Consider the following 27,384-nt stretch of genomic DNA (forward strand, 5'->3'; position numbering starts at 1 on the left):
TGTTAAAATTAAGCAGGACTTCACAATAGGGAAGGCCTGCATCTCACTCACCCACTTTTCCGAGGTGATAGCAAGCAAGAAAGCCGCTTTAAATGATACAAAGTTCAGCTCAGCTGAACGGCGTAGATTTGCCAGCTGTTTCCACCAACAGAGTGCCCTTAGACAGAGGAAGGACACTGTAGGTAGGTAGGTGGTCGCAGTTCAATGTGGGCTGAAAGACCATGCTGTTGAACCAGGCCTGCAGAAGGCGCATGTGCATAAGACCCAGTGGGTGGGTCTGGGAATCTGCTGCCATGATGCCCAGAAGTTTCTGTTATGTCACTACCTTTAGTGCTCTGTTGAGCTGAAAGAGCTCCAAGCAGGCCGCTATTCTTTGCGCTCTACCATCCGACAGAGTGGCCAACATGGACTCCAAGCCACAAGTTCAAGCACACTCCAAAACAGGAGGCTGTCTGGGAAGGTGTCAGTTGGCTCTTCGCATGATTCACTGTAAGGCCCAACTGATAGAGGTGGCCGGTGACAAGTTCTGAATGGGTATCTGCCTGTGCTGGAGACTCGGCACAGATCAGTCAGTTGTCCAGGTAATGGAGTACACTGTTGCTTTTGAGTCTCAGTGGGGCCCAAATAGCTTCCATCCACTTCTGCCTGCTAGGGAGAGGCTGGAGACTCCCTGAAAGGTGGCACACTTCCTGTGCATCTTTAGGTCCAGTCAGTTGTCCAGGTCAACATTTTAATGGAGTACACTGTTGCCTTTTGAGTCTCAGGCGGGGCTGGTGGCACTGATTACTCCCTGCTGGGAAACAGCTGCCCAGATTTCACTGTAGGGATGGTGTGTCTTGAGGCACGGGCAGTGTTAGGTTTGCGCCACACATAGCGCTTTGAGTTTTGGCCAAAAAGCTCTATCTTGGTCTCATCTGACCACAAAACATTTTCCCACATCGCAGCTGGGTCACTCTCATGCTTTCTGGCAAACTCCAGACGTGCTTTCAGATGGTACTCTTTGAGTAACGGCTTCTTTCTTGCCACCCTCCCATACAGGCCAGTATTATGCAGAGCTCTTGATATGATTGACTGGTGCACCATTACTCCACTCCCAGCCACTGAACTCTGTAGCTCCTTCAAAGTGATTGTTGGCCTCTCTGTGGCTTCTCTCACAAGTCTCCTTCTTGTTTGAGTGCTGAGTTTTGAGGGACAGCCTTTTCTTGGCAGTGCCTGGGTAGTGTGATGCAGCTTCCACTTCCTGATTATTGATCCAGCTGTGCTCACTGGGATATCCAAACACTTGGATATTATTTTGTACCCTTTCCCTAATCTATGCATTTGTATTACTTTATCTCTAACTTCTGTAGAATGCTCTTTGGTCTTCATTTTCCTTCAGATTCACAGCCTTACCAATGATCCTTCAACAGTGGGGTTTTTATCCAGAAAATGTGACAGCAACTTTAATGGTTCACAGGTGGAGGCCAATGGTAAGGTAACTGTGTCCTCGTTAGGGCAATTTCTTTCATCGGTGCAAACTGGGAGCTTCCACAGCACAGGGGTTGAATACTTATGCAAGCAAGATATTTCAGTTTTTTATTTTTCTTAAAAATATTTCCCAACATAAAACCAATGTCACCTTACAATAATTGATTCTGAGTTTCAGTGTTTAAAAATAAAATATCAAACAGAACGAAATTTCAATGTACCATTTGTAATTCGGTAATATGAGAGAATTGGTCAGGGGTCTGAATACTTTTGCAAGGCACTATATATATATATATATATATATATATATATATATATATATATATATATATATATATATATATATTGACCAGGCTGGTCAAGATCTGAGCAGGATCAGTTTGGTACCGGACCAGTAACCTTGGTACCAGGTCGTTAGTGGGTTGTAACCAGGTCGGTTTGGTAATGGTTTGTGTATTTAACACCAGGTCGGTACTGGTTCAGAACTGGTTAGGAACCTAGTCGGCACAAGGTCGGTTTGGTGGCTTTGGCACCATTTAGAAATGGGTAGTTTTGGTATGAGTTTGGTGACCTTAGCACTGGGTCACTGCGGTAACCTTGGTCCTGGTTCAGTACAAATGTGGTACCGGGTCGGGATCGGAAGCGGCCGCCTGGTCGCAGATACCACTGGTGGTAATATACAGTAAAAGCCAATGGGAAAACCCCTCAGTTAGTACCAATATGAGACTGAGGGAAGCCTGCTTGTCAGAATAAACTAACAGCCTTCCCAATGTTGATGCTAATAGCTGTTCACTAAAGTGGCATTGTGATACTGTGGTTGTAATACAACAAGCTGAGCCCTGCAGCTCCTCTGTACGCGTGTCAAGCACCACATTACAGACAGGCCTGCACATGATATCTGTAAAACAGAAATAAAACAATGAGAACAATTTTTCTCTGTTTCAACAAACAGTAATTTAAACAACTACAAATACAAATGAACCCGTTTTTATGTCACCTTACTTAATATCATGCCCCGTTTATTATCAGCATTTTTCAAAAACCACTCGCCATGCAGCATAGGTTCTTTGAAAAATTACCTCTCTTAATATCATCTCACAAACCTGGTTATTGTCACGTTTTGTGCAGCATGTCAAATGTTGCGTGGCTGGGCTTTACTAAGTAACCATATGATAGAATTAATTTCAGTTCAGTAAAGTTAATTTATAAACACCAATATCATTAAGTGTATCGCCTAATTTATAGCTCTCATCAGTTGACAATTCATGCCTTTTTTAGATGACACAAACTGTTTTGTTTCAGTTAATGATATAAAAGCATGTGTCCTGTAGTAACTATATGCATTTGTTTAATGTAAAGAACAACTAAATGTACAGAATTAAAACACAGCTTTTTAATTCACCATTAGTTTTCATTCTTTTTTTCTCACACTCGTAATATGCTGTCATAGGCAAACGTGAAACCCGGTTTATATCAGGAATTATGACTGCACGGCAATCATGATGTAAAGTGGGTTCATCCGTGTATATATAAAAAAAAATAACTGGAACAAAACAGTTTGTGTCATTATCTAAAAAAATCAATTGTTGACGATGAGAGCTATCAATTAGGCGTTGCACTTGGTGTTTTTTGTTTTTTTTGTGAATAAGGCTATGTTAAAAAAGAAACATTTGGTGGCATTGGTGTTTTGTAACTGAACTGTATTCCTTTAAGACCACCCGCATAGCATTTTACAGGCTGCACAAAATGTCAGTTTATCAACCGAGATGATTATTGGTTGTTAGTAGCATTGGAAATTAATTCTTTCCTTTGGTTACTTAGTAAAGCCCAGCCACGCAGCATTTGACAGCATGCACAAAACGTGACAATAAGTGGGTTTGTGAGATGATATTAAGAGTTGTAAGTTATCAAAGAACATATCGTGCATGGCGAGTAGTTTTTGAAAACTCGTGATAATAAACTGAGCATGATATTAAGCAAGGTGATATAAAACAGGTTAATCTGTATGTATGTATGTATGTATGTATGTATGTATGTATGTATACATGTCAGACTTGTAGTCGAGTCCTCAAACCCCAAGTCCGAGTCCGTGTCCGAATCTCGAGTGTCGAGTCCGAGTCAGGGTCAGGGTCCGAGTCTGAGTACGAGTCACGAATCCTTGACTTCGAGTCTCGAGTCTGAGTCCTTGAAACAAACTCAAATCAATTTTTATTCAACTAGTGGTAGTAGTGGGGGAACAGTTTACCTAATGAATGTTGTCTGATATCCCTCAGGAAAAAGGCACAAATAATAATAAAATAATAATAATAATAATAATAATAATAAAAAAATATATTTAAAATATATTTTATATCTAGATTATTCTATTTGCATGACTTTTTCAACTTGCCTATCACTATCTTCTTTTCTTTTGGAATTGAAATTCTGTTCGAATGTACCTGAAGCTTATAGATAAGCTTCAAGTTCGAGTTTGTGGATGTTGTTTTTCAGTTTGATACAAGCCGTGATCTGGACTATAGAGCCAGTGTAGTGTTAGAAAGTGGTACATCGTCAGAATGTGGTATGTGTACCACAACTTGACTCATGTAATGGCAGAAAGTGGTACGATATCAGATTGCAAGCTGTGCACATCATATTTTGGTACACTTGCAATCAATTGCGGTTGGATGGATGTTTTCTTATTGTCTAAAGAGTTACATTGTACATTATTTTTCTGCAAACTTAAATTGGCAACAGACAGTTTATCTAAAAAAAAATAAAAAAATCACGATAAGTCCACCGCAAAGTTGCACAAGTAAAAAGAAAATGTAAAAAACCCTATATTCGTATGCTATTTTCTTAATGGTGGAAAAATATGACAAATTACATTAAAAACGATGTAAAAGACTTGAAAATATGATAAATTCAATAAAAAAAAAAATGTAAAAGACCGAAAACAGCATAACGTTCCATATTTGAATGGGCGCTTCCCTGCTTTCTTAGCAGAAGCTGTTTAGGTATGCATGAGCAAGCGCAGTGCGCTGAGTACCACTTTTTTGTGAAAATAACACTACAAAGACAAGAAATTAAAGTTACTTTCACCTCTGACTATACCATCTACTTTGACTTCAATTCGGGTAAAAACTGCCAATCTAACTTAGACATTGCCAGAAATGTATATTATTTGTATTTGTATTATTTGTTTTGCAAAACAGAAATGTTATGTTTCACTTTCATAGCATTTGCACTTTTATTAAGTATGTAATACATGAAGCATTTACAAGATTCTGCTTCAGTTCATTTGAACCTAATCATGTCTTTTTTATCTTTGAGCGCTGGATGCAGAAGCAGCTATCTCCTTTGTTTATGTCCGTGTTATCCCTGTAGTGAATGGGGCTAGGAGATATGCCCCTTTTTTCAGCTTCATTCGGCTCCTCTTCGTCTCACTTGGCCACTGAAAGGTTTTCTCTACTTTTTCTGGAGAAAAAACGACTAGAGACCAGTGCTTTACGTCTTTTTGATGATTTCGGAGAGGGTCCGACATTGGACTGAAAAGGGAAAATTGTAATGTCGAACCTGGTCCGACATAGGACCGCAAAGGGTTAATGTGTCTGTCCCGCATTCCATAACAAATCAACAATTCATTTTGGTAAATTAAGTGTTATTAAATTATTCTGTCATTATTTTTTGTGCTACAATCAGTCATTCTGTCCTATCAGTCTGATATAACTGCCTATTTGACTAAGCAATTTGTGACTGAATTTGTCAGGAGAATTTATTGACGTTTCTTGCAAACAGTAATGGTGTGTGCTGGGAATGAGTAGAAATTAGAAGGAAAGGACAGAATATTTAATCACTTTATGATTATAATTTATGACTATTATTTTTCATTTGTTTTTGTTTTCAGTAAACTCACAATTGAATTACGTATTTTTCAAGAATGTAGTTTCAGAAATGTATTTCTACAGTGTTTCAAAAACGTAGAACACATTTTAAAGTAGTAAAGAGAAAGAAGTACTTACTTGTTTACTACACTCCCATTTATTCCTACTTATACTTAATGCAAAAGACGAAAAAAAAAACCTTTGCCTACGATAGTTGCAGATGGGTTTGTGTGTGGGGGGGGGGTTACCAGTCGTGTGTGTGTGTGTGTGTGTGTGTGTGTGTGTGTGTGTGTGTTGGGTGGGGGGGTGTTTATGCTGCAACTTAACTCGCTTCCAATTTCTTATTCTTACTAAGCTGCACTCTGATTGGTCAATCAGATTTTCTAACCAGTGTGCAATATTAAAATGATTAAGATGATTAAGCTGCTGTTTGATAAATAACACTGTTATGGGTATGATTATGCACAGAGCAGTATTTCTGTAACACTAACACTACTCAAGTGTCAGACAAATTTGCATTAATAAACTTAAACCACTTCCATACTGTTAAAAATATTATTGCCCTACTTGCCTTGACCATTAGATAGTCTGGGACTAGTCTTTGTCATATCGTAGACACTGGAGGTACACACACACCTTCTTGAATGTATGCCTAACTAAAATGTACTTTACTTAAGATGATATATGATGTGCAGAGATAATTACAATGTGGGGGCTATGGCATCAAGTCTCATAAAGCCCCTAGCCATTGTGATATCTCACACTGGCAAACAATGATTAAATTGGTAACTACAGTTAACTACCGTGGGCTGTTAAAATAACTGTGTGTTAATGCAGCATTATGCTTCTGTGTACAAAACACTACAAAGATCATACTATAATTTAAATTTTTAATTTTTACATACAGCACACCAAACCAGAAGCAATTCTGTGTATGGCATCTGACCAGTAATTGGAACAAAAAAAAAAGGCAATGCTGTTATTACCAATTATAGAGAAGGCAGGTGTTTCAAATAGTTATTCTAGTGTTACCATTGAATTAATTATAATAAATGTTGATCAGAGTATAAATAGAAAAAGTAACTCTTTTCCCCACCTTTACATGTAGGCGGTGGATGGCTCCACTGTCTGTTGGCTTGGCATTGAGCTCTTGTAGGTCCATGCAAAATATATCCAGTGTTACAGGAAAAGGTGATGACATCATTCAAATTAAAACTATTTCCAATTGTTCTTCCATAAATAGGACTACCAGGGTGACCGCAGCTGATAGCTAGGGGAAAAAAAGTAAATTAGCAGGTTAAACCCTGGCTAATATTTCTGGAAAACTATCAATACACAATGCATTTATATACATCATTTCATTTTTATAGATTTGTTTATAAAGTATTTGACTTTTACCTTTCAAAATAAAAATAAAAATTCAGTAGTAAGATCCTATACACTTTTGAAAAAAATATCTCTTTGAGCTATTGTTTTCATTCCCAAAGGTTCCTGTTCCATTTTTAGTCATTTCTTTCTTATTGCACTGCCTCAATTGAGCAGTTGCGTTACTATTTATTTTTATTTATTCAAACATTTTATAGAGCGCAACAGACCACAGGTGGTTTCAAAGCGCTGTACAGAAAACAGCACACATACATCTATCCAAATCATGCTGGTAACTGCTACTGTTGTTACAGTACCCATATCCAATTATTTTTGCTCAATTGCTGACATTTATCTAGTGATGTGGAAATTATTGTTAAAAGTGCATTTCATTCCCATTTAAAGATTATCTTTCCTCATTGTTCCCTGTGGCCCAGTTCTCACAATATCCTCAATTCAGCAAGGCAGATCTAAACTGGCAGATAGCTATAAAGCTGTGTAACAGCGCGAGATCTATGCTGGCTATTTGATGCATGCATGATCCTACAGAAGGAGCTCGGGAACCCTGAAGGGTCCACCTGTCAATCATGGCAGTGACACAGAGAGGTTGGGTGAGGGCTCTCTCTCTCTCTCTCTCTCTCTCTCTCTCTCTCTCTCTCTCTCTCTCTCTCTCTCTCTCTCTCTGAGTGGTCGGGAGGCGGGTCCTGAGGGGCGCGTGATCTATAAAAATAATGTTCTGCTATTCCTCAGGTCTGCCCATCTAAGAAGAACAACAGCAGGAGCTCTGGTCGACAACTGAGACACAACCCATAATAAAACGCCAGCATCTGGAGCGAGGAGAACAGACAGGCAAGCCAGGCTGAGGAAGACAGCCTTGAAACAGGGAAATTAAAAATCTTAGCTTCGGACCCAAGGGGACATGTGTAGTTAGCGGGGAAACCCTGGGCAGCCCCACAGTGTATAGTAGTAGAATAGCAGGGCACAGGCTGAAGACACTAGCCGCACGAGTAGCAAAGGTGGGGGCGCTGCAAAAGCAGCAACTTTTATTTGTAGTTTTGTTACTGTGTTTTATTTTTATTTTTGCTTTTGCCTTTTGTTTGTATTATTATTTTGAGGCACCTGCGTGTGTGTGTGTATCCATTTTCTGCTCCACTGTTACCATTGATGGTATAAGGAACAAGCAGCACAGTGCCACCTTGTGGCGGAATTAATAAAGTACACCCCTGTGGGGTGTTTAAACCTTTAATCCAGTGTGTTGTGTCCAATGAATTTCCCACCCTCCCACAAGCTGTTAACTTAATCTTTCCCCTCTCTTTTGAGGTCCCTAATTGGACACTTTCCTTCTCAACCAGAGCCAGTTGCTATTTCTCTCTGCCTCTTGGATAGAGCGTTCAGTAATTCCTGTCCACTGAATCCGGGTTCTGGAGTGTGCAATGAATCCCCCACAACCCACCTCTACTGGATAAACCCACACCCTCCACCCACCGTTGTTCCAGTTTAGTGGCTAGGAAGAGCTTCTTCCTCTAGTATGCCTCATCCATGGAATCCTCTCATGGCACTGTTCACTCCACCAGGAGAACAAGGCGTGTTGAGACTGACCATTGAACAATGTCAGGTCGAAAGGTAGTTGTAGCAATGTCAGATGGGAAAATAAGCTTCTGGCATACATCTGTCTGCATTCTCTAGCAGCCCCCAATTGTCCCAGGTAAATTTTACTTCTAACAACCTTTCTTGTTGTTTGCTCTTCTGGATGAAGGACGGTTGTTCTCTGTGTGCTAGCTATTGCTGATATTGGCTGCACGCTGTTGATCTTATTACACTGTCCTTTCATTGCTAATGCCAAGCATTGCAGCACCTGGTCATGATGCCAAGTGAAGCTACCCTAGCTCAGATCCACCTTAAATTCTGTAAGAATGTGCTTCAGGGTAGCCGGTGAAGAACACAAATGATTTGCAGGGTTCTCTCCTACTTACAAATTCAGGTTCTGAGATAATGGAAGAACATCACATGTGGACCTAATTAGGAAGCTGATCCCATATGCATAGATGGTATTCTCAAACTTATGCAGCTTCCTTTCTACCGTTCAACTTAATTTATCCAACAAAAAGCAGAGGTCTGTGTGTCAACCATGTGCCAAGCCATTTTCTCAAAGACTCTTGCCCAGTTAACCCTTGGTTTGCACCCATTAAGGTTCCTTTCTCTCCAAGACTGGTTGTATGATTAACAATATTATTTCCTCTATGTTATTAATAAAATAAACAGCTGAAGGACTTCACTTATTTTAAATGGTTTAAGAATTGATATTCTTATCAGTGTATACAACATAGTTACACTGAACAAAAATATAAACGCAACATGCAACAATTTCAAATATTTTACAGAGTTACAGTTCATATAAGGAAATCAGTCAATTGAAATAAATTCATTAGGCCCTAATCTATGGATTGGTCACAGATACCTTAAAAAAAAAAAAGGTAGGGGCAGGGATCAGAAAACCAGTCAGTATCTGGTGTGACCACCATTTGCCTCATGCAGCGCGACACATCTCCTTCGCATAGAGTTGATCAGGCTGTTGATTGTGGCCTGTGGAATGTTGTCCCACTCCTCTTCAATGGCTGTGCGAAGTTGCTGGATATTGGCAGGAACTGGAACACGCTGTTGTACACGTCGATCCAGAGCATCCCAAACATGCTCAATGGGTGACATGTCTGGTGAGTATGCAGGCCATGGAAGAACTGGGACATTTTCAGTTTCCAGAAATTGTTTACAAATCCTTGCGACATGGGGTCATGCATTATCATGCTGAAACATGAGGTGATGGCGGCGGATGAATGGCACGACAATGGGCCTCACGATCTCGTCACGGTATCTCTGTGAATTCAAATTGCCATTGATAAAATGCAATTGTGTTCATTGTCCGTAGCTTATGCCTGCCCATACCATAACCCGTTGACATCAGCAAACCGCTCACCCGCACAACGCCATACAAGCTGTCTGTCATCTGTCTGGTACAGTTGAAACCAGGATTCATCCATGGAGAGTACACTTCTCCAGCGTGCCAGTGGCTATCGAAGGTGAACATTTGCCCAGTGAAGTCAGTTACGACGCCGAACTGCAGTCAGGTCAAGACCCTGGTGAGGACGACGAGCTCGCAGATGAGCTTCCCTGAGACGGTTTCTGACAGTTTGTACAGAAATTCTTCAATTGTGCAAACCCACAGTTTCATCAGCTGTCCGAGTGGCTGGTCCAGACGATCCCCACGTGGTCTGCGGTTGTGAGGCCGGTTGGACATACTGCCAAATTCTCTAAAATGATGTTGGAGGTGGCTTATGGTAGAGAAATGACCATTCAATTCTCTGACAACAGCTCTGGTGGACATTCCTGCAGTCAGCATGACAATTGTACACTCCCTCAAAACATCTGTGGCATTGTGTTGTGTGACAAAACTGCACATTTTAGAGTGGCCTTTTATTGTCCCCAGCACAAGGTGTATCTGTCCAATGATCATGCTGTTTAATCAGCTTCTTGATATGCCACACCTGTCAGGTGGATGGATTATCTTGGCAAAGGAGAAATGCTCACTAACAGGGAAGTAAACAAATTTGTGCACAAAATTTGAGAGAAATAAGCTTTTTGTGTGTATGGAAAATTTCTGGGATCTTTATTTCAGCTCATGAAACATGGGACCAACACTTTACAGGTTGCGCTTATATTTATGTTCAGTGTTTATTCTTAAACATGACACTCAAAACTGTAGTTTACTTACGAACACAGACTGGGAGTTGACCAGACCAGTTGTGGTCTTGCTGGCATATCCTCACTGAAGAGCCAATCAAACGAAGTCCAGGATTACACTGATATACCACTGTGTCTCTGTACCCAAAGTTCTCTCCAATCACCTGGCCATTAACTATTGGTTCTGGAGTGCTACAGTGTCCAGCTGGATAGCAAAAAAGGAATAACATATGATACAAAATACTTATGTTAGATTTCTTTAGAACGCTAAAAAACAGCAGCTTTCTAAACTGGGTAATCTGCTGGGGAGCATTTTAAACAATTGTGTTACTGTATAATAATGAAACCTGCATTTAAAAATCATCAGAGTAACTGAAAACATGATTAAAACATGTAGCTGATTAGTCAGACTGTCTTGTCATTTACTTGCACTGAACACATATAATATATACACATATATTGTTTTTTTTCCCAAAACTGTAGAAATATAAATATGATTGTGTTCCCATACCTAGGCACCTAGTCTCTGACCCACTCCACAGCCCAGATGAAAGACACTCTCTCACAAATGAGCCAACCAGCATGTATCCTTGGTCACAGGTGAAAATAGATGTTGCTCCAAAGGTTGTTTGAGTACCAATTCTGTTCCCATTAGGAGGGGAAGGCAGTTCTCCACAAGAAATAACTGCAAAAAGAATGTATTTTGTATAAGTACAAAATTAGATCACAGACTGAAGCAAAGGGAGTACAAGAAACCTAAAATGGAGAAAAATACATTGTCTATGGCAATCTGTCATTGCAAATTGACCAACAGGATCTCATGTTTTTATTACAATAACAAGTGTTTTTTTGAGGAGAGTCTGAGTCACAATCGAAGGAGATCTGACAATTAAAAAAAATGTACACAATGAGTAATAAACTTTGATATTTGTGGAGAATTTACAATAACAATAATGTCTGACTTGGAGCTAAATAGTAAAAAGCCAAGTAGCAGGTTGTCTGATTGAGTTTTAGATTTGAGTTCAATCTCAGAGGAAGATTTTGAGGGGTTTACTCAGATCCGGTCTACACTACAATCAATGGAGTAAAGCGGCAGTAAATATTCTGACAGACACTTCTTTCAAGCAAATGACAGGTTGCTATCAATGGAGCATTGTGTAGTGAAAAGGCAATAAGCAATTTCTATTTGACACAGGGTTACCAAATGGTGAATAACAGAAAAATCTAACAAGATCTACAAGGTTCTGCCGCTAATTTATGCAGATTGTGGTTGGATTGTTTTCGTAAAAATAATGCTGTATTTTATCAATTCTTACTTCAATAAAACTATATAAGGTGTACTGAGTTTGTACAGTACTGTACACTGTAATTGATTAACTACAGTTCTTTCAACCATTTTCATAAGGACATTTACTGTAATTAAAAATAAACTTGTAAATACAGTAATACTGTAAACATGTGTTCTGTTACTTATATGCACGTTAATGCCATGGCTTCTGTACACCCACAGTTAACTCGACACCTTGGATAAGAAAACACTAAATGGCATCCCCATGGGGTGTCGAATTTACCGAGGTTGACTGTATTTAAAAAGAAAGAGTCCAACTCTTCAGGCAAAAGTGGAGAATGTAAATACGGCAGATGCTGGTGTTTGCTATATATAAAGATGTTCGTGTGAACACTCGACTTGGGTAATGGACCTCCAACATGGTGATGTATTTTGGAACCAAACACTCCAAAGATTTCAGTGAGTGGAAAAAAAAAACATTTCTGCATTTGAAGAGAAACATTTGAGTAGCTGAAGAGCTGTGTGTGGTATACAGTCACGTGGGATGCTGACTTTCAATCGACTCCCACTATAGAGCTTCAGTACCGTCATAATATTTCACACAGGCAGTAAAGAGGGTTCAGAACATAAACATGACAGCTCTGTGATGGTATAGACAATTCACAGAGACTAAAATGCCACATCAGTGCCTCTTCTGAGCCGTCTTAACTTGTCTGTTGTCTGTGTGAAAGGGGTATTTAACTTTTAGGAAATTAAACACTACGGTTAACAAGACATGGTCAACTACCAGACAATAATACTGTCTAATTAGGGTTCCAGTTCCTTAATATATATCTTATGTTTTGAATACAGCAAAAGCAAAGAAAGAAATGGAAAAAATATGTTAATAGTATGCATAGATGAAGAGTTTTAATATAAATCTGTTTGCTGACAACAAAATACCCATTCTGTTTTCTTACAAAAGAACAAGCACTATATTTCAAGACAAGTATCTTTAAGTTGTCTTTCTTCAGATTTTAGATAAAAATTGCTTGTATACTTACTCTGACAGTGGGGTCTCTCACTTCTCCAGCTCCATGCCCCATTAGCCATACACTGGATAGATGCAGGTCCCATTCGGTAATAACCAGGATCACAGCTAAAAATAATCTTTGTTCTGTATTCATAATGGGAGCCGTTTACAATTCTCCACCTCCCATGCTCCAGTGTGAAAGAGCCTATACTGGGACATGTAACAACTTGAAAGAAAATAAAAAAAAAAAACATTTAAAAAAACTAGTAAAATTATATTTTTTCTCTCTAACTTTATTTTCCAATCCAAAATAATGGTACATTTCATGTTTAGCACCACAATCAATCTATAGCATCTCTGTTTGGAGCAAAGCTCCGACCTCTGCCACATCATTTTGCAATGCCTTACACAGTCCCAGAATGAATGACATATTGGACAGCCAATCTAAGACATAAAACTATATAATCCCACTATCATGTAACTTTTTACATTCACAGATCATGTTCCCCAACAGCCTGAATGATTTGCTTTGGCGACAGCAAACAAAATACAATTTGTAGAATATTTTAATTTCAGTGTTTACTTTGTTTACAGTGCCTACAGTAAGTATTCACCCCCCTTGGACATTTTCACAGTTGTGTTACAACCTGAAATCTTGATGAATTTAAATTGAATTTTTTTTTCTTTGATGTGTGAAAATATGGGGGGGGGGACAAAATAAATTAAAAATTAAAACCTGAAAAGTCTTCATTAGATAAGTATTCACCCCTTTGCTATGACACTTCTAAATAAGCTCAGCTGTAACCAGTTGCCTTCAGAATTCACACATTAAATTAAATGTGTGCAATAAAAGTGGTTCACATGATTTCAGATTAAATACAACTGTCTCTGTAAGGTCTCTGTAAGGTCCCACAGTTGGGTAGTGCATTCAAAGCAAATATTCTACCACGAAGACCAAGGAGCTTTCAAAACAACTCTGGGATAAAGTTGTGGAAAGGCACAGATCAGGGGATTTCAAAGGCACTGAATATCCCTTGGAGCACAGTCAAGTTGATCATTGAGAAGTGGAAGGTATACGGCACCACCGAGAATCTGCTTAGAGCAGGCCGTCCTCCCAAACTGAGCAGCCGGGTAAGAAGGGCATTGGTCAGAGAAGCCACCAAGAGGCCAATGACAACTCAGAAAGACCTACAGCGTTCCATGGCTGAGATGTGAGAATCTGTCCATGTGTCAACAATAGCTCAGGTATCTCCACAAATCTGGCCTGTATGGAAGAATGGCAAGAAGGAAGCCATTTCTGAAAAAAGCTCATGTAAAATCCTGCTTGGAATTTGCAAAAAGGCATATGGGAGACTCTGAAAAGATGTGGCAAAAGATTCTGTAGTCCAATTAAACAAAAATTGAACTATTTGACCAAAATGCAAAGCGTTATGTCTGCGCAAACCCAACCCAACACATCACCCAGGTAATAACCCAGGTAATAACAACACATCCCTACTGTGATGCATGGTGGTAGCAGCATCATGTTATGGGGATGCTTTTCATCGAGAGGGACTGGGAAGTTTTGTCAGTCTGCAAAACACCTGAGACTGGGATGGAGATTCACCTTTCAGCAGGACAATAACCCCAAGCACACAGCCAAAGCGACACTGGAGTGGCTTAAAAACAAGAAAGTGAATGTCTTAGAGTCACACAGTCAAAGCCTGGACTTGAATCCGATTGAGAATCTGTGGCAAGACTTGAAGATTGCTGTCCACCAACGAACCCCATCCAACTTGACAGAGCTTGAACAATTTTACCAAGAAGAATGTGCAAACCTGGAAGAGACTTAGACAGCTGTAAACAGCTGTAATTGCTGCCAAAGGTGGTTCTACCAAGTATTGAATCAGGGGGGTGAATACTTATCTAAACAAGACATTTCAGTTTTTTTTTATTATTATTTTTGTTGTTTCACAATAAAAATTCTCTTGCCTCTTCAAAGTGTTGAGTAGGTTGTGTAAATCAAAAGGAAAAAAAAAACAACCCTATTTAAATGCATCCAGATTTCAGGTTGTAACAAAACAAACTGTGAAAACGTCCAAAATGGGGGTGAATACTTACTATAGACACTGTATGTGAAATGGCTGACTATAAAAGTTGAAGTGATAGTGATACGTGATAGTAATAAGTCGGTAAAGGAAGGAGTACCCTACAGTATAAGGCCTACTTCACCAAGAAAAAAAGTAAGCACCTGTGCAAATTCAGAGAGGAATGGGTTATAACAGTCATACACGTGGATCAGGAAAATGTGCAAATCATTCAACAAGAGTTTTTTATTCAGTATATATTTTATACATTTGCTGCTATAGTGAAATAATTTTGAAAAGATGTCGATGCAGAAAGCCTTGAGTGTGGACAAGAGAGTGGCTGTGCTGCAGAAACAGGCATGGAGCATTTCATGCTATGATGCAGAAACTGCTTTTGGAGGATCCTGCAGGATTCAAGATTTTTTTTTTTTTTTTTTTTTTATGCAACAGCCTGTCGACATTTGTTGAATTGAGCTGAACACAGCCTTGTTTTAACCAGGCCTTTAAGGACCTGGTAAGAACTTGGTCTTGGATTGCAATGGACTGAAACAGTCACAAGTATGACTGGGATTGAAAATAGATGTGGTTATTACAATCTGTAAAATCCCAGGACATTCTTAATTCCACTAAAACAGACCCAATGTAATTTTAAAGACATGCCTCTTAATGTTGCATTTATAATTGAGTTCAATGTAGTTAAAATGTAAAATCCAAGTCATTTTTTCGGCACTAACCTCGCCCATGGAGACCTTGTTTCTTTTTAATGGCCAGTGACATAATGATTTGACAATGTTTAAAGTAAAATGTTATTTTAACGCAGAGTAATTGTGGCATACAGATTACACCGTGTAACAGATTTTTATTTTTTTTTTGTTCCTGTGTAGTAAGTGTTATTTCCTAATTGCTTATGCCTCAAAAGTATAGAAAATGGCTACTATTCCCCACAAACTTTGCTTTTGTGACCAGGACAGTGATATTTAAAAATATCACTATTTCCAATGGGAAAACGGGCAAATGTGTGTCTTTTCGTTCACATAGTCAGAAAAAATTTAAATTTAGAGTATAATCGTAAATCTCAAAAAACTACTTACTTCTAAATCTTTTGTAGTCATTTTTGTATTACTTTAGTACAAATACATGTTAATTTATTCATATGTTGTTTTTTTCTGACTTTATGTGAACGAAAAGACACACATTTGCCCGTTTTCCCATTGGAAATAGTGATATTTTGAAATATCACTGTCCTGGTCACAAAAGCAAAGTTTGTGGGGAATAATAGCCATTTTCTATACTTTTGAGGCATAAGCAATTAGGAAATAACACTTACTACCCAGGAACAAAAATTTTGTTACATAGTGTTACTCAGAAGACACTCAGTTTACCTGAACAACGTGGGATTTTATTATGGTTGCTCCATGTACCATCTGGTTGGCACACAGCAGTTGTGAGCTCCTTAGAAGAAAGTCTATAGCCATCATTACAATAGTAGTTCACACGTGTAGCAACCGAATAATCTGTAGTCAGCACACCTCCATTTATAGGTGCTTTTGGTACACCACAGGAGACCGCTAAAAAAAAAAAAAGTAAACCGTTTGTTTAACATAATAAAAACTTGATGTTACAAGGAAAAAGCAATTCATTATAGTTGTTAAAACTTGGTAGCCAGGTAACCAGCATGGTAACCAGATCTGTAACCCAAACTCATTGACCTTTCATGCAATCTACTGCAAAACACTCCCATTTTTATTACACAGTCTCTTTTGAGTTTGTATTTCATCCTCAAATGTTGTCAGGGCGCAGTCTTCTTTCTTCTCACAGGTGCAGGCTTTCTAACAGGGGGCCGGGGTGCCAACTTTTGGGGGGATTGTGATCACACTTCCTCTAGCCTTCTGTGGCATCCGCCATTATCAGCACCAGGCTCTCAAGCCAGCAGGACCCCCGGTCATAAACAATTCTGTTCTGCAGCCGTTCATGCTCTATAATGCTTTTAATCAATCTACCGTCACCTGTCTTTCCAGTCTTATTTATAATTATATTCTATTTATAATTATATTCTCATACTAACCTGTGACACGGTGCCAGCCCCCCTGTATATCTGTATTATGATTTACTGTTATTATTGTTTGTATTTTGTATATTCTGCTGTTTGAAAACTGGCTATGTATTAGTTAAAATGCAGTTGTACTAGGATGGGTAGGATGGGGTTAATTCCCATACAGGGATGATTGGTCAGGTGCAGGTGATTAGGAGTTTATTGATTGTCAATTGTACAATTAACTCCCAACCACCTGCTATATAAGCCCAGCTCCAGGTTCATTAAGGTTGGGTGGAGTTAGGAGACAGAGACAGAGACAGAGACAGAGACAGAGACAGAGACAGAGACAGAGACAGAGACAGAGACAGAGACAGGAGGAACTTAACAGCATTGTTAGGAAACAACTGCTACCTTTGTTTTGTTGAGGTATTCGTTCTGTTTACTTTCTATATTGTAGCTCTGTTTTGTTTGGCCCTTGTGCCCTTTTATTTTGTGTCTTGTTATTTTGTTTAATAAGTGTTTTGTTTTTTCAGTGTTTTGCCCACCTTCAAAGTAAATGGCACTCTTCGAGCTGCTATAAATAATTCCCCCTCACGACTGACCAATGCACTGTGAAATGCACACCAGAGCCTACCTAAGACACTTGATATCAGTGCTTGGCAGGTTGTACACATATTCAGCTCAGTTCAGGACAGGTCTCAAACCTGTAAACTAACCAACCATCCATGGATGTTCCCTTGAGATTCTTCTCAAATACTCCAAATCAACTGTATTGGGTTTGACAATGGGTAGCCTTGTAAATTTAAAAGGTTGAGATTTATGTCTACATTTCTTTTGTGCTTTTCCAGTGGTCCAAAAATGCACATGATTTTAACTATACTATAAGTATTTGCAACTGTTTGTTACATTATTTAAAACATCCACTTCCCTCCTTTTAAAGAAAGCTTTTTTACCTTGGCAAGCTGGAACTGGCCCATCCCAAGTAAAATATCCATATTGTGTCTTCCTACAAACTGCAGTGTTTTTCCCAATCAGTCTGTATCCTCGATCACAAGCCCAACGGACCATACTATTGAGCTGCCCGCCAGTTTGGCTAACAATTGACCCATGGGGTGGGGAATCGGGTGTGCTGCAGTAAAGAGCTGATAAAACAAGAGGAAACAATTTCAGGTTACAAAAGCGCCCAACACAATAGTAACCACTCTTTCACTGGTTGTAACAAAAACTAGTTAAACAGAATGTCAACGTTGGTTGTATTTACAAGCAAACATTTTTAATTACAGGAGATTGAGATTGGAGAGGAAAAATAACAGAAGATTGTTGAGTGTGTGTGTGTCATTTTAAAAAGGGACTTTTGATACCCGGAACCAGATTAAAAAAAAGGGGGTTAAAAAAAAGTTTGGTTGGTGTGGTGGTTGGAGCTTTTTATGTATTTTTGTCCTGAATACTGGCTTTGTGTTACGGTTATGCCTAAATGAGGAATTGCTTTCAGACAATCAGCATCAACATATCTGCAGTTTCTGTCTGAGCTGCAGCTATTATTTACTATTTATTTTTTTGTTGGTTTGCACAGTATGATTATCGTTAAAAAAAATAGCGTGGTAACCTTAATATCACGGTATACAGTACATCATGCAACTTATAAAAGGCTTAAAAAATGAAGAACGACTAACGTAAATCACTTAAATTACTGTAATTCACAAAAATAAAACGTATTTTACTATGCCAAATAACTTGGTATGTTTCTTTTTTTATAAAGACAATAAGAATTAAAAAAAAAAAAAAAAAAAAACAGTATCAAGATGTATTATTTGCCCAAAATGACGTGGTGCTGTAGTTTGTTAAAACATTTTAACATGTCAAATTAAATAAATAAATAAATAAATAAATACATACTTTGTTTAGCTGATGGTAACTAGAATTGGTAAATGATCGATCTTCCTGCTTAAAATGCAAACATGTACCACAGGTTATTATTAAGAGCAGAGATGAGCTGTTTATTTTTTCAACCGGATAAATAAAATATGCATAGCAAAAAAATGTATTTCATTACTAAAACATGTTATTGAATTTACAGCTACACGTCACGACATTGCACGAGTAAGCTTTATTACACATGTGGAGTTTGTAAAAAAAAAAAAAGATTTCTTCACTTACCTAAGAAAATTGGAATACTGTTTTAACTTGTTTAAACAAAACTACATTGCAGGTCTGTGTTAATTCTAATTGAGACATTGGTTATGTTCTTATAGCGCAGATTTCCGCAGTTCTGCACAGTGACGCACAGAATCGCGGAGATGTGCTATAGACAGAAATCTGTGCAGATTCCTCATAGCCCAGCACAGCTTTGAAATGTTACAGTGGGAGACTGGCTGCGGCTGTGAACCAAAGGGACGATGCAAAGATCACAAGTGACCTGCTAATCGTAATGCAAATAACCACTACAACTACTGCTGCCACCTTGTTAGCGGGCTGAACAACATTTTAGCACTAGAACTAGGGTGGGTGGCGCTCTGCTGTCATCAGTCTACCTCTGTGGAGAGCTCTGCTTAGAGCACAAAGTGCTACTCATTAACTTTGTCATTTTCAACTCGCTGTGAAACTACTCATTTCAAATTAAATATGAATCACAATACACATACTTAAGTATATCTTGTCTTTATTTCCCTTTAAAAATTACCTTTTCAGAAATATCACCATCTGAAACTGGTCAAAATTGAAGGCAAATATTAATTCCAATTCAAAAACACACATTTTAGAGTATAATATAGTAATTAAAGAATGTGCAATGCACAGATTTAGTTGCAGTTCAAGTTACTTATCAAATGTTATAGCTAACTTGAAATATACAATTGTTCAAGAGCTGAAAACAAGTAAAAAGGTCTAATTAAGAAAATTATCAGTTCAATTAACCCTTTGTGGTCCTATGTCGGACTAGGTCCGACATTACAATTTTCTTTTTCCAGTCCAATGTCGGACCCTGCTTTTTCTCCAGAAAAAGAAGAGAAAATCTTTCAATAGCCGAGTCTGACCCACAAAAAAAGGATGTATCTGATAGACCCAAGCACCAAATAGATAACACAGACATAAACAAAGGAGATAGCTGCTTCTGCATCCAGCGCTCAGAGAATATAAAGGGCATCTGCAGAACATTTTGAGATGTTATAGTAATAAAATAATGACTTGGATGGCATTAGTGAGGAGTTTGGTGCTAAAACGTGTGATCAGAAGAGGATTTATCAGTATGCACGTTATAAAGAGGTATGTGAAAAATACATCATACAAGGGGTGGGGCTTGGCTGCAGTACTGAGTGTGCTTTTGCGATTCGATGTCTTTTAAACCTGTTTTAATCTGAAAAAAAAAAATTAAACAGCACGTGTGAAAATAAATTGGACCTGACGCGCCTGACAAGCACTGAATAAATGGACTGCAAAAAGGGTTAAGGGTCTAGTTAAGTAATTGAGAGTTTGGTTGGAATGAAAACCAGCAGACTCAGGGGGTCCCTAGGACCAAGTTTGAGAAGCCCTGCTTTAAAAGAGACATCACGTGACCAAAAATAAAAAACGAAAGCAAAGAGCCCTAAACATACTGTAGATAATATGCTCATCACTTGCTTGTGTACAAAAATGGACTATTTTCAGTTGATCCCTGCCTGGTTTTGCTCCGAAGCACACAATCAAATATTTATGTGTTCATTCCTGTTCTTTTAAATTCTCTTTGCTCTGCCAAACAGGAACAAACAACAATGTTAATGAAAATAGGCTGAAAGCAAAAATAAATAAATACATACATAAATAAATAAATACACCGGAAAGGAAAAACACGGAACACAAGTAGGTTAAGTGTCTTGCTCAAGATCACACAGTCAGTGGCTGAGCTGGAATTGAACCCAAACCTCCTAGTAGCAAGCTCTTAATATTGTACATACAAATCTTTTGCGGGAGAGTCGACAGACTGGCGGATTGGGACAAAGTGCAAGAGACTTTGATCTGAAATCCTATTGACACAAGGCTACAATTATTACTTATTAACCTATATTTAACTCATTTTGATTTCATTTATTTTGTTTTCTTTGTTTATGTGATCTGTTTATCTCGTATAAATGGGAATACCGTGAAGCCATGGATATTTGCAAGCCTTTTATTATGTGTTTTTCACATATGAAAAAAAAAAAATCAAAGCATTTTTTGCACAAATATCAAATTCCACTAACAATACATACTTCATATTACAACAGGTCGCCAATATATCTGGAGCAAAATAGGTTTTATGCGTGTGATTCACAGAGTATTTTGGTTGTGGGTATTTATGGATTTACAGTATATTTCTTGTAGACTGATTGCTGAGAATATTGATTACTATTTTACAGTTTTGTCAGTGGTGATTGTGCTCTTTGACTAGGCTTTAATTTAATTCATATAAATTAAACAACCCATCATCTCTTAAATATAGTACCATCTGCACCCATCTCCTCTCACTCTGTTTTTTCTTCCTTTATTTCTTTTCAGCTGTGCCATACTGTACTTATTTGTTAGTTAATCAAACAACAGTGTGCATATTGGCTACATACTACATATGCCTAAATCTGTGTATTATTTATTTAGTCTTATTTATTCATTCATTCACTTATTCTTGTTCTTCCCCTTTTTATTATTTTTTCAAATGTATTTTATATTTTTGTATTTTTTTTTTTTTTTTTTTAAATACAGTCTCTGCAATATCTACCTCTATTTGATATTTAGTGTATTAGGATCGCATTCTTTGTTTGAATGATTGTAATACCTAACAGTTTAATATGTTCAGGCGAACTGTTCTAATATGATTTGGTTACTGTTTTTCTGATTTGTTAAATAATGTGAGCAAGCCCTCGTTGGGCTCATTTGCACCCTTTAAAATACTGCCCCAGACATAGAAGTTATTTTTTTTGTGCCGTTGCACACTTCTATTAAATACAAAACAAAATAAACAAACAAAACAAAAGCCTACTCGGAGACCTAGACTAAACTTTTTTTTTTTTTTTTTTTCTAAACTAAAGGGTTGGGACAGCTAAACTGTTTTCCCAACAAAACCACTATATTTAATTTTAACCAGGCTGGGCAAAGCCTTCACTGGTTTTCTTCTTACCACAGCACTTCTCTCTGTTACCAGCTCCGATTTCGCAGGGACTGGACGGGGCAGCTGTTCTATTCAAATTTTCATGGCAGGGTCAAGGCTGCTGTGATCCTGATCAACAAATCCAGACCCAAGCGATCGTTACATTATTGTAAGTGGTAAATTTATAAAACCCCATTGATCCTGGCTAATGTACATGCACTAAATTGGATTGATAATGACTTTTAAAAGAAGATTTTTCTGTCTTTTGCCCGATATAAGTATCCATTTCCTCCTTCTTTTAACTGTGCCCTAAATCCAAATTTAGATCACTCCTCCACTAAATCGAGTCCCCCCATCCAAATCAGTGTAAACTATTCATACATTCTTAGATGCTTACAAGGTTCCAGACTTATGGCACTTTCTGTTTTTCACTTTTTTCCCCCCTGTACACTACATTTCTTCTCAAACTGACTACTTTTTTTTATAAATAACAAATTATCACCTTCTATCCAGTCCTGTGCCTACCAGGATATAGTTATTTCTGACCATGTCCCTCTGATTATGGAACTGATGTTCACTGACAAAGCTCCATCTCAGAATCCCTGGCATTTCAACCCATTTTTACTATCACAGAAGGATTTTGTTCATTTTCTTTCCATCCGTATTGCTTTATTTCTTGACAGTGACACAAAGACAGGGATTTCATCTGCTACAGTATATGAGACCCTAAAGGCATACCTCCATGGCCAAATTATTTTTTGCAGTGCTAAAATTAAAAAGCAGCGTACCTGTCGCGCCACTGAGTTAACTGAACTTATTCTGCAGGTTGATCAGCAAATTTTATAAAATGTGATTGGCCCTGCAGACGGAATTCAACTTCCTTTTTGCAAAACAGGCAGAGCAGGTCCTAAATCATGTAACAGCTATGAACATGGCGTAAACTTTAGGCCCATCAGCTCTGACAGTCTGCAGCTTCCCATACCATCAGTGAAATTCTTACTGAATCAGGCACACTTACTGTTGTTCAACAAAGCACTTTGTGGTGGAGGTCCACTATGAAAGACGCAATACAAAATAAAGATTGATTGATTGATTATCACCAATATATTATATTATATTATACCAATATTTGGGAACCTGAAATAGTAAACATTCAATATTCTGAAGATGTACCTGAATTATTATTATTATTATTATTATTATTATTATTATTATTATTATTATTATTATTATTAATTTTAATTCAATTTGCAAATGTCATAAGAAATATTTTGAGAAGTTTCCACGTTTTAACAAAACATCCCAGTTTCCCCTTAACATCCAGCTAAAGTATCATCATAAAGTAGGTGTAAAATAGCACAGCTAAATGCTCTATTGAGATTGAAAACTGGACCTCTGCAACAGGTGCAGTGAGATTCACAGGAGGAAAGGTGCCAGTGGAGCAAGTGATTGGTCCAAGTTAAAACAGGTTTTTTAATGAAAAGTGGAGCACTGCGAATTAGCTTAACCACTTCAGCTCCAGGATGTACGCATGTACGGCAAAGGAAAGAGCACTTGCAGTACCATGCTGTGCCTGTGTACGTCAAGGTTTGCCATCTATTCTGTTTTTCTTTTTCAATCTGATCTCTTTGCATACATTCCTGTCAAGAGGTGAGCGGTGTGGGTGACAAAATGAATGTCCAAACAGTCTTATAATGACCAAAATAGTCCGTTTTAATAATACTAAATCACTGTACTGTGTAATTATTTTGTAAAACCTTTTTGTTTTAGATATTTTAGGTCTTCACTTGTAGATCTACCTAAAATTATTTTGATTTAGAAAACTAAGACATATTATAATACAACTTATATTTTTGGTTTTCTATTTTTTACATCAACATGTGGGATATGTCACCACATAGCGTTTATTTTAACTCTAATGTTTGACTACCTGTTCTGTGAAAGCTCTGGAATTATTTTTTACAATGTGTGACATGTTTACATTTTAAATATATAGGCCTATATTTTTATGTTATACGCAGCCGATGTTCATTAAAAAAAAAAAAAAAAAAAAAAAAAAAGTTAAAATATCACATTATTTGTCAATGTAATCTTGTGTTACATAGTAGAAACTTCATGTTATTTTGAAAAATGGAAATGTTGCATTATTTCCTATTATAAAAGCAATGACGTATTTTGTGAAAACCAAACCCATGTCGTGTGACAACCAACCCTGGTATGGGGCAGGTTGTCACAAGTGAACAATGCCTATTCAACGGTCTAAAGTTTCATATTTAAAATAAAGTTATGCTGTTATAAAAAACATCTATTTGTAGCAGAAGAGTTATTATTAAATATAAAGAGGAACAGAAAGTGTTACCAGATACAGGAAAATGATAAAAAGTAAAAAGTGTTACAACCAACCGCGGTCTGCCCTATTATATACCAATTTCAGGGGTAAAAATGCCAATTACAATAATTTAAAATCTTGTACCTGGAGTGCACATTCATTTTTGCATCTGGAATTGAAGAGGTTAAGAGCAAAACAATTGAAAGTAATTGCTGGTGTTTTTATGAATACCATATCTGTGATTCAGTATGTCAGGATTATTTCTTTTTTTTTTTTTTTTTTTTTTTTTTTAATGGTATCTAGCTTACATTTTCTTAATGATTTATTGCTCTGCTTGTTTGCCCTTTCACCCTTTTGAGTAGATCTACATTCAAAAATGGCTTTTATTATATTAAATAATATTGTTAGATTTTATTGTGTTATGATACAAGCCCTAAGGCTACCATCCATTTACAGTGTAAAAATAAAAGCCAAAAGTTTAATTTAATTTGTTCATTTGTCTACAGCCTAAGCCACCGAGTCTAAAAAAAAAATCAATCACAAAATGTCAACTAATATTAGCATCACTTACAAACAAAAAAAGCTAAAGTGAACATTAAACATAGATTGTGCTGTTCTATTCATATGAGATTACAGTGCCGAGGAATAAATACTAAAGCAAATGTAATATCCTTGGAAATCATGTAAAGTAAAATGTATTCTGCTGGCCACAGGACCGAGTACTGCGTATACCATTAATTAATGTGCTATAGAAAAGAAAAATGCATTGGCAAAAATATTACACATACTTCCTTTCTTTAACCCTTTAATTACATTACTGTACTGACAAAAAATAGACAGTGTACAGCATTTCAACACTATACTGGTACTGTATATTAAAATATATAGAGCAATTACTTATGTTGCTCATATTCTTACAGGATGTAAGGTGGCTCTGAGTGAGGCTCTGTGACCAGGTTCTGCGATGCTTGGCATTAGCACTAGAAGAATGGCCTAATAAGATCTACAGCTCGCCGCCAATAACAACACTAGCTGGCAGACAGAAAATGACATCTCTCCATCTAGGAGAGCAACTGAAAGGAAAGGTAATTAGAACTAAGAGTTGCCTGGGACATTTGGAGGCTTGTAGAGGGTGAAGAATGCACACAGATGTAGGCCAGCGCCTTATTTTCCCACCCAAGATTGCTACAACTACCCTTCGACCTGACATTGTCCTGGGGTCAGTCTCAGCACGCCTTGTATCCTGGTGGAGCTAACAGTGCCATGTGAAGATTCCGTGCATGAGGAACAGTGGAGGTGGAGAGTTTGTTCTTTTAAATTTAAGGCACCTGTGCTTTCCACTTGATGAGAAAGCAGATATTGATATCCAGAGGTGTTGTGAACCTGCTTTCATTACATATTATTACTCCTCTGACTCAACTCAGTAGAAATGTATACATGACAACTTTAAGCTCTAGTATTACTCAGGAAGCAAAATAAAACAACTATATTGTGATATATATATATATATATATATATATATATATATATATATATATATATATATATATATATATATATATATATATATAGATAGATAGATAGATAGATAGATAGATAGATAGATAGATAGATAGTAAGGTTATATAAAAACATATGGAACACACCCAGAGTCACAACAATACTGCATATAGAGATTTGTAATAAGTGTATTAAACTGTAATACATACTTTGATACTCACCGACATATCTGATGCGGAACCCTTTCTTGTTTGTGCCATGATCTGCAGACCAGCGGAGAAGGGCTTCGTGACCAGTGGTGGTTATGTTGAAAGAAGAATAATCTCCACTAAGGGAAGCCAATATCGGGCTATGGCTGCTTGGCCCTACAAAGACAGAAACAAATTAGGAACAGTAAATATATCATTACAAAAAACAGTTTTAGAAGTGTGTAATATTTTTAAATATTCCATGGTGCTTGTGTAGTTTTCATGTATTGCTTAAATGGACAGATTTATCAAGGTCTTTGCAAAACAGATAAGACATACCTTAAATCATAACTTTGCCTCTTTTAAATGAACCTTCTGATTTTTTTTTCACAAAAAAACATTTTGACATAAAGGCCTTCATAAATCAGGCCCACAGTTTTCATTGTATTTCTGTGACAGTCATGTTCATCGATTATAATACAACAAATGTAGTCCCACCCTTAGTTTTAACAAAAAGCAGTTACTGGTAAATAAAATGTCAATATTGTACCCAAATTGACAAGTAAAAATTCTCAACTCAGGGGTGTTTTGCATTTTTTTTAAATACTTTTTGGATGCTTGGATAGAACCGCTGGGAGTGAAGCCCGGCAGTAATCTGATATACTGCAGTTCAAACTTAAAATAGCTCACTAGCAAACTGCAAGACTGGATTTATACTGTCAAACCTAACAATGTAAGATGCATGTAATATAGAATCTTACCATCAAAAATTTCAAGAATATCAAATTCTTTCTCAGTCTGGAAGAACTCAAAATACAGAGCAATGTGATATCCCTTTTCCACCGTGATACTCCAAGCACACATCTGTAAGTTTGGGTAACTATCAGGGTAGCCAGGACTTAGAATGACTCCAGTAGAATCAAAGCGCATGTCATTGGCATGACACAGCACTGTTAAAGAAAACGGCAGTTGTTACATAAAGCAACATAAACTGTAAGGGTAAATCCTACAAATTATTTAATTCTCTCAAATAATTCAAGAAACTACAATAAACTTCAACTTTTCTGAAGAAACCTAAATTGAAGCTAATAAAATCATTATATAAATCCTAGCCATTTTGCACTGCCATGCATGTATTTAAATTCTACATCATATGTGGTACTGCTTTAGGTAAAGGAAATTCTCAGTTTCTATGACTTATTCTTGGGCTATCTGAAAGCATGTCAGTCAATCAGGGAAGCAGCTGATTGGTTATTGGTGAATGGTTATTGAAGGGAAAAGGAGCCAGAAGGGGTGGGGACAATTTCACTCTCAAGGTGAATTGACCCAGTATGCACAGTACAATCGAAAACCATGGCTTCCAAAAACATGGCTTCTTTATCATAGTGCAGTAACAGATATCCTGTTTAAAAAAGAATACATGTTTGCAAAAGCATGTGTT

At 37.5% G+C, this 27,384-nt stretch overlaps 1 protein-coding gene across 1 annotated transcript in view; it reads right to left on the bottom strand.

Moving 5' to 3' along the window:
* Positions 1-27,384, bottom strand: part of LOC121313274 (CUB and sushi domain-containing protein 3) — a 514,488-nt gene that overhangs the window by 51,337 nt on the left and 435,767 nt on the right. Inside the window, exons 47-54 of the mRNA XM_041245642.1 lie at positions 26,705-26,893; positions 25,977-26,120; positions 17,785-17,973; positions 16,179-16,364; positions 12,762-12,956; positions 10,942-11,115; positions 10,462-10,635; positions 6,427-6,600 (exon numbers count right to left, since the gene is read on the bottom strand). Of these exons, the coding sequence (XP_041101576.1) occupies positions 6,427-6,600; positions 10,462-10,635; positions 10,942-11,115; positions 12,762-12,956; positions 16,179-16,364; positions 17,785-17,973; positions 25,977-26,120; positions 26,705-26,893 (1,425 nt within the window). The remainder of the gene's footprint in view (positions 1-6,426; positions 6,601-10,461; positions 10,636-10,941; positions 11,116-12,761; positions 12,957-16,178; positions 16,365-17,784; positions 17,974-25,976; positions 26,121-26,704; positions 26,894-27,384) is intronic.

The sequence above is a fragment of the Polyodon spathula genome, chromosome 3, assembly GCF_017654505.1.
Source record: "Polyodon spathula isolate WHYD16114869_AA chromosome 3, ASM1765450v1, whole genome shotgun sequence".
Classification (NCBI taxonomy): Eukaryota; Metazoa; Chordata; class Actinopteri; order Acipenseriformes; family Polyodontidae; genus Polyodon; species Polyodon spathula.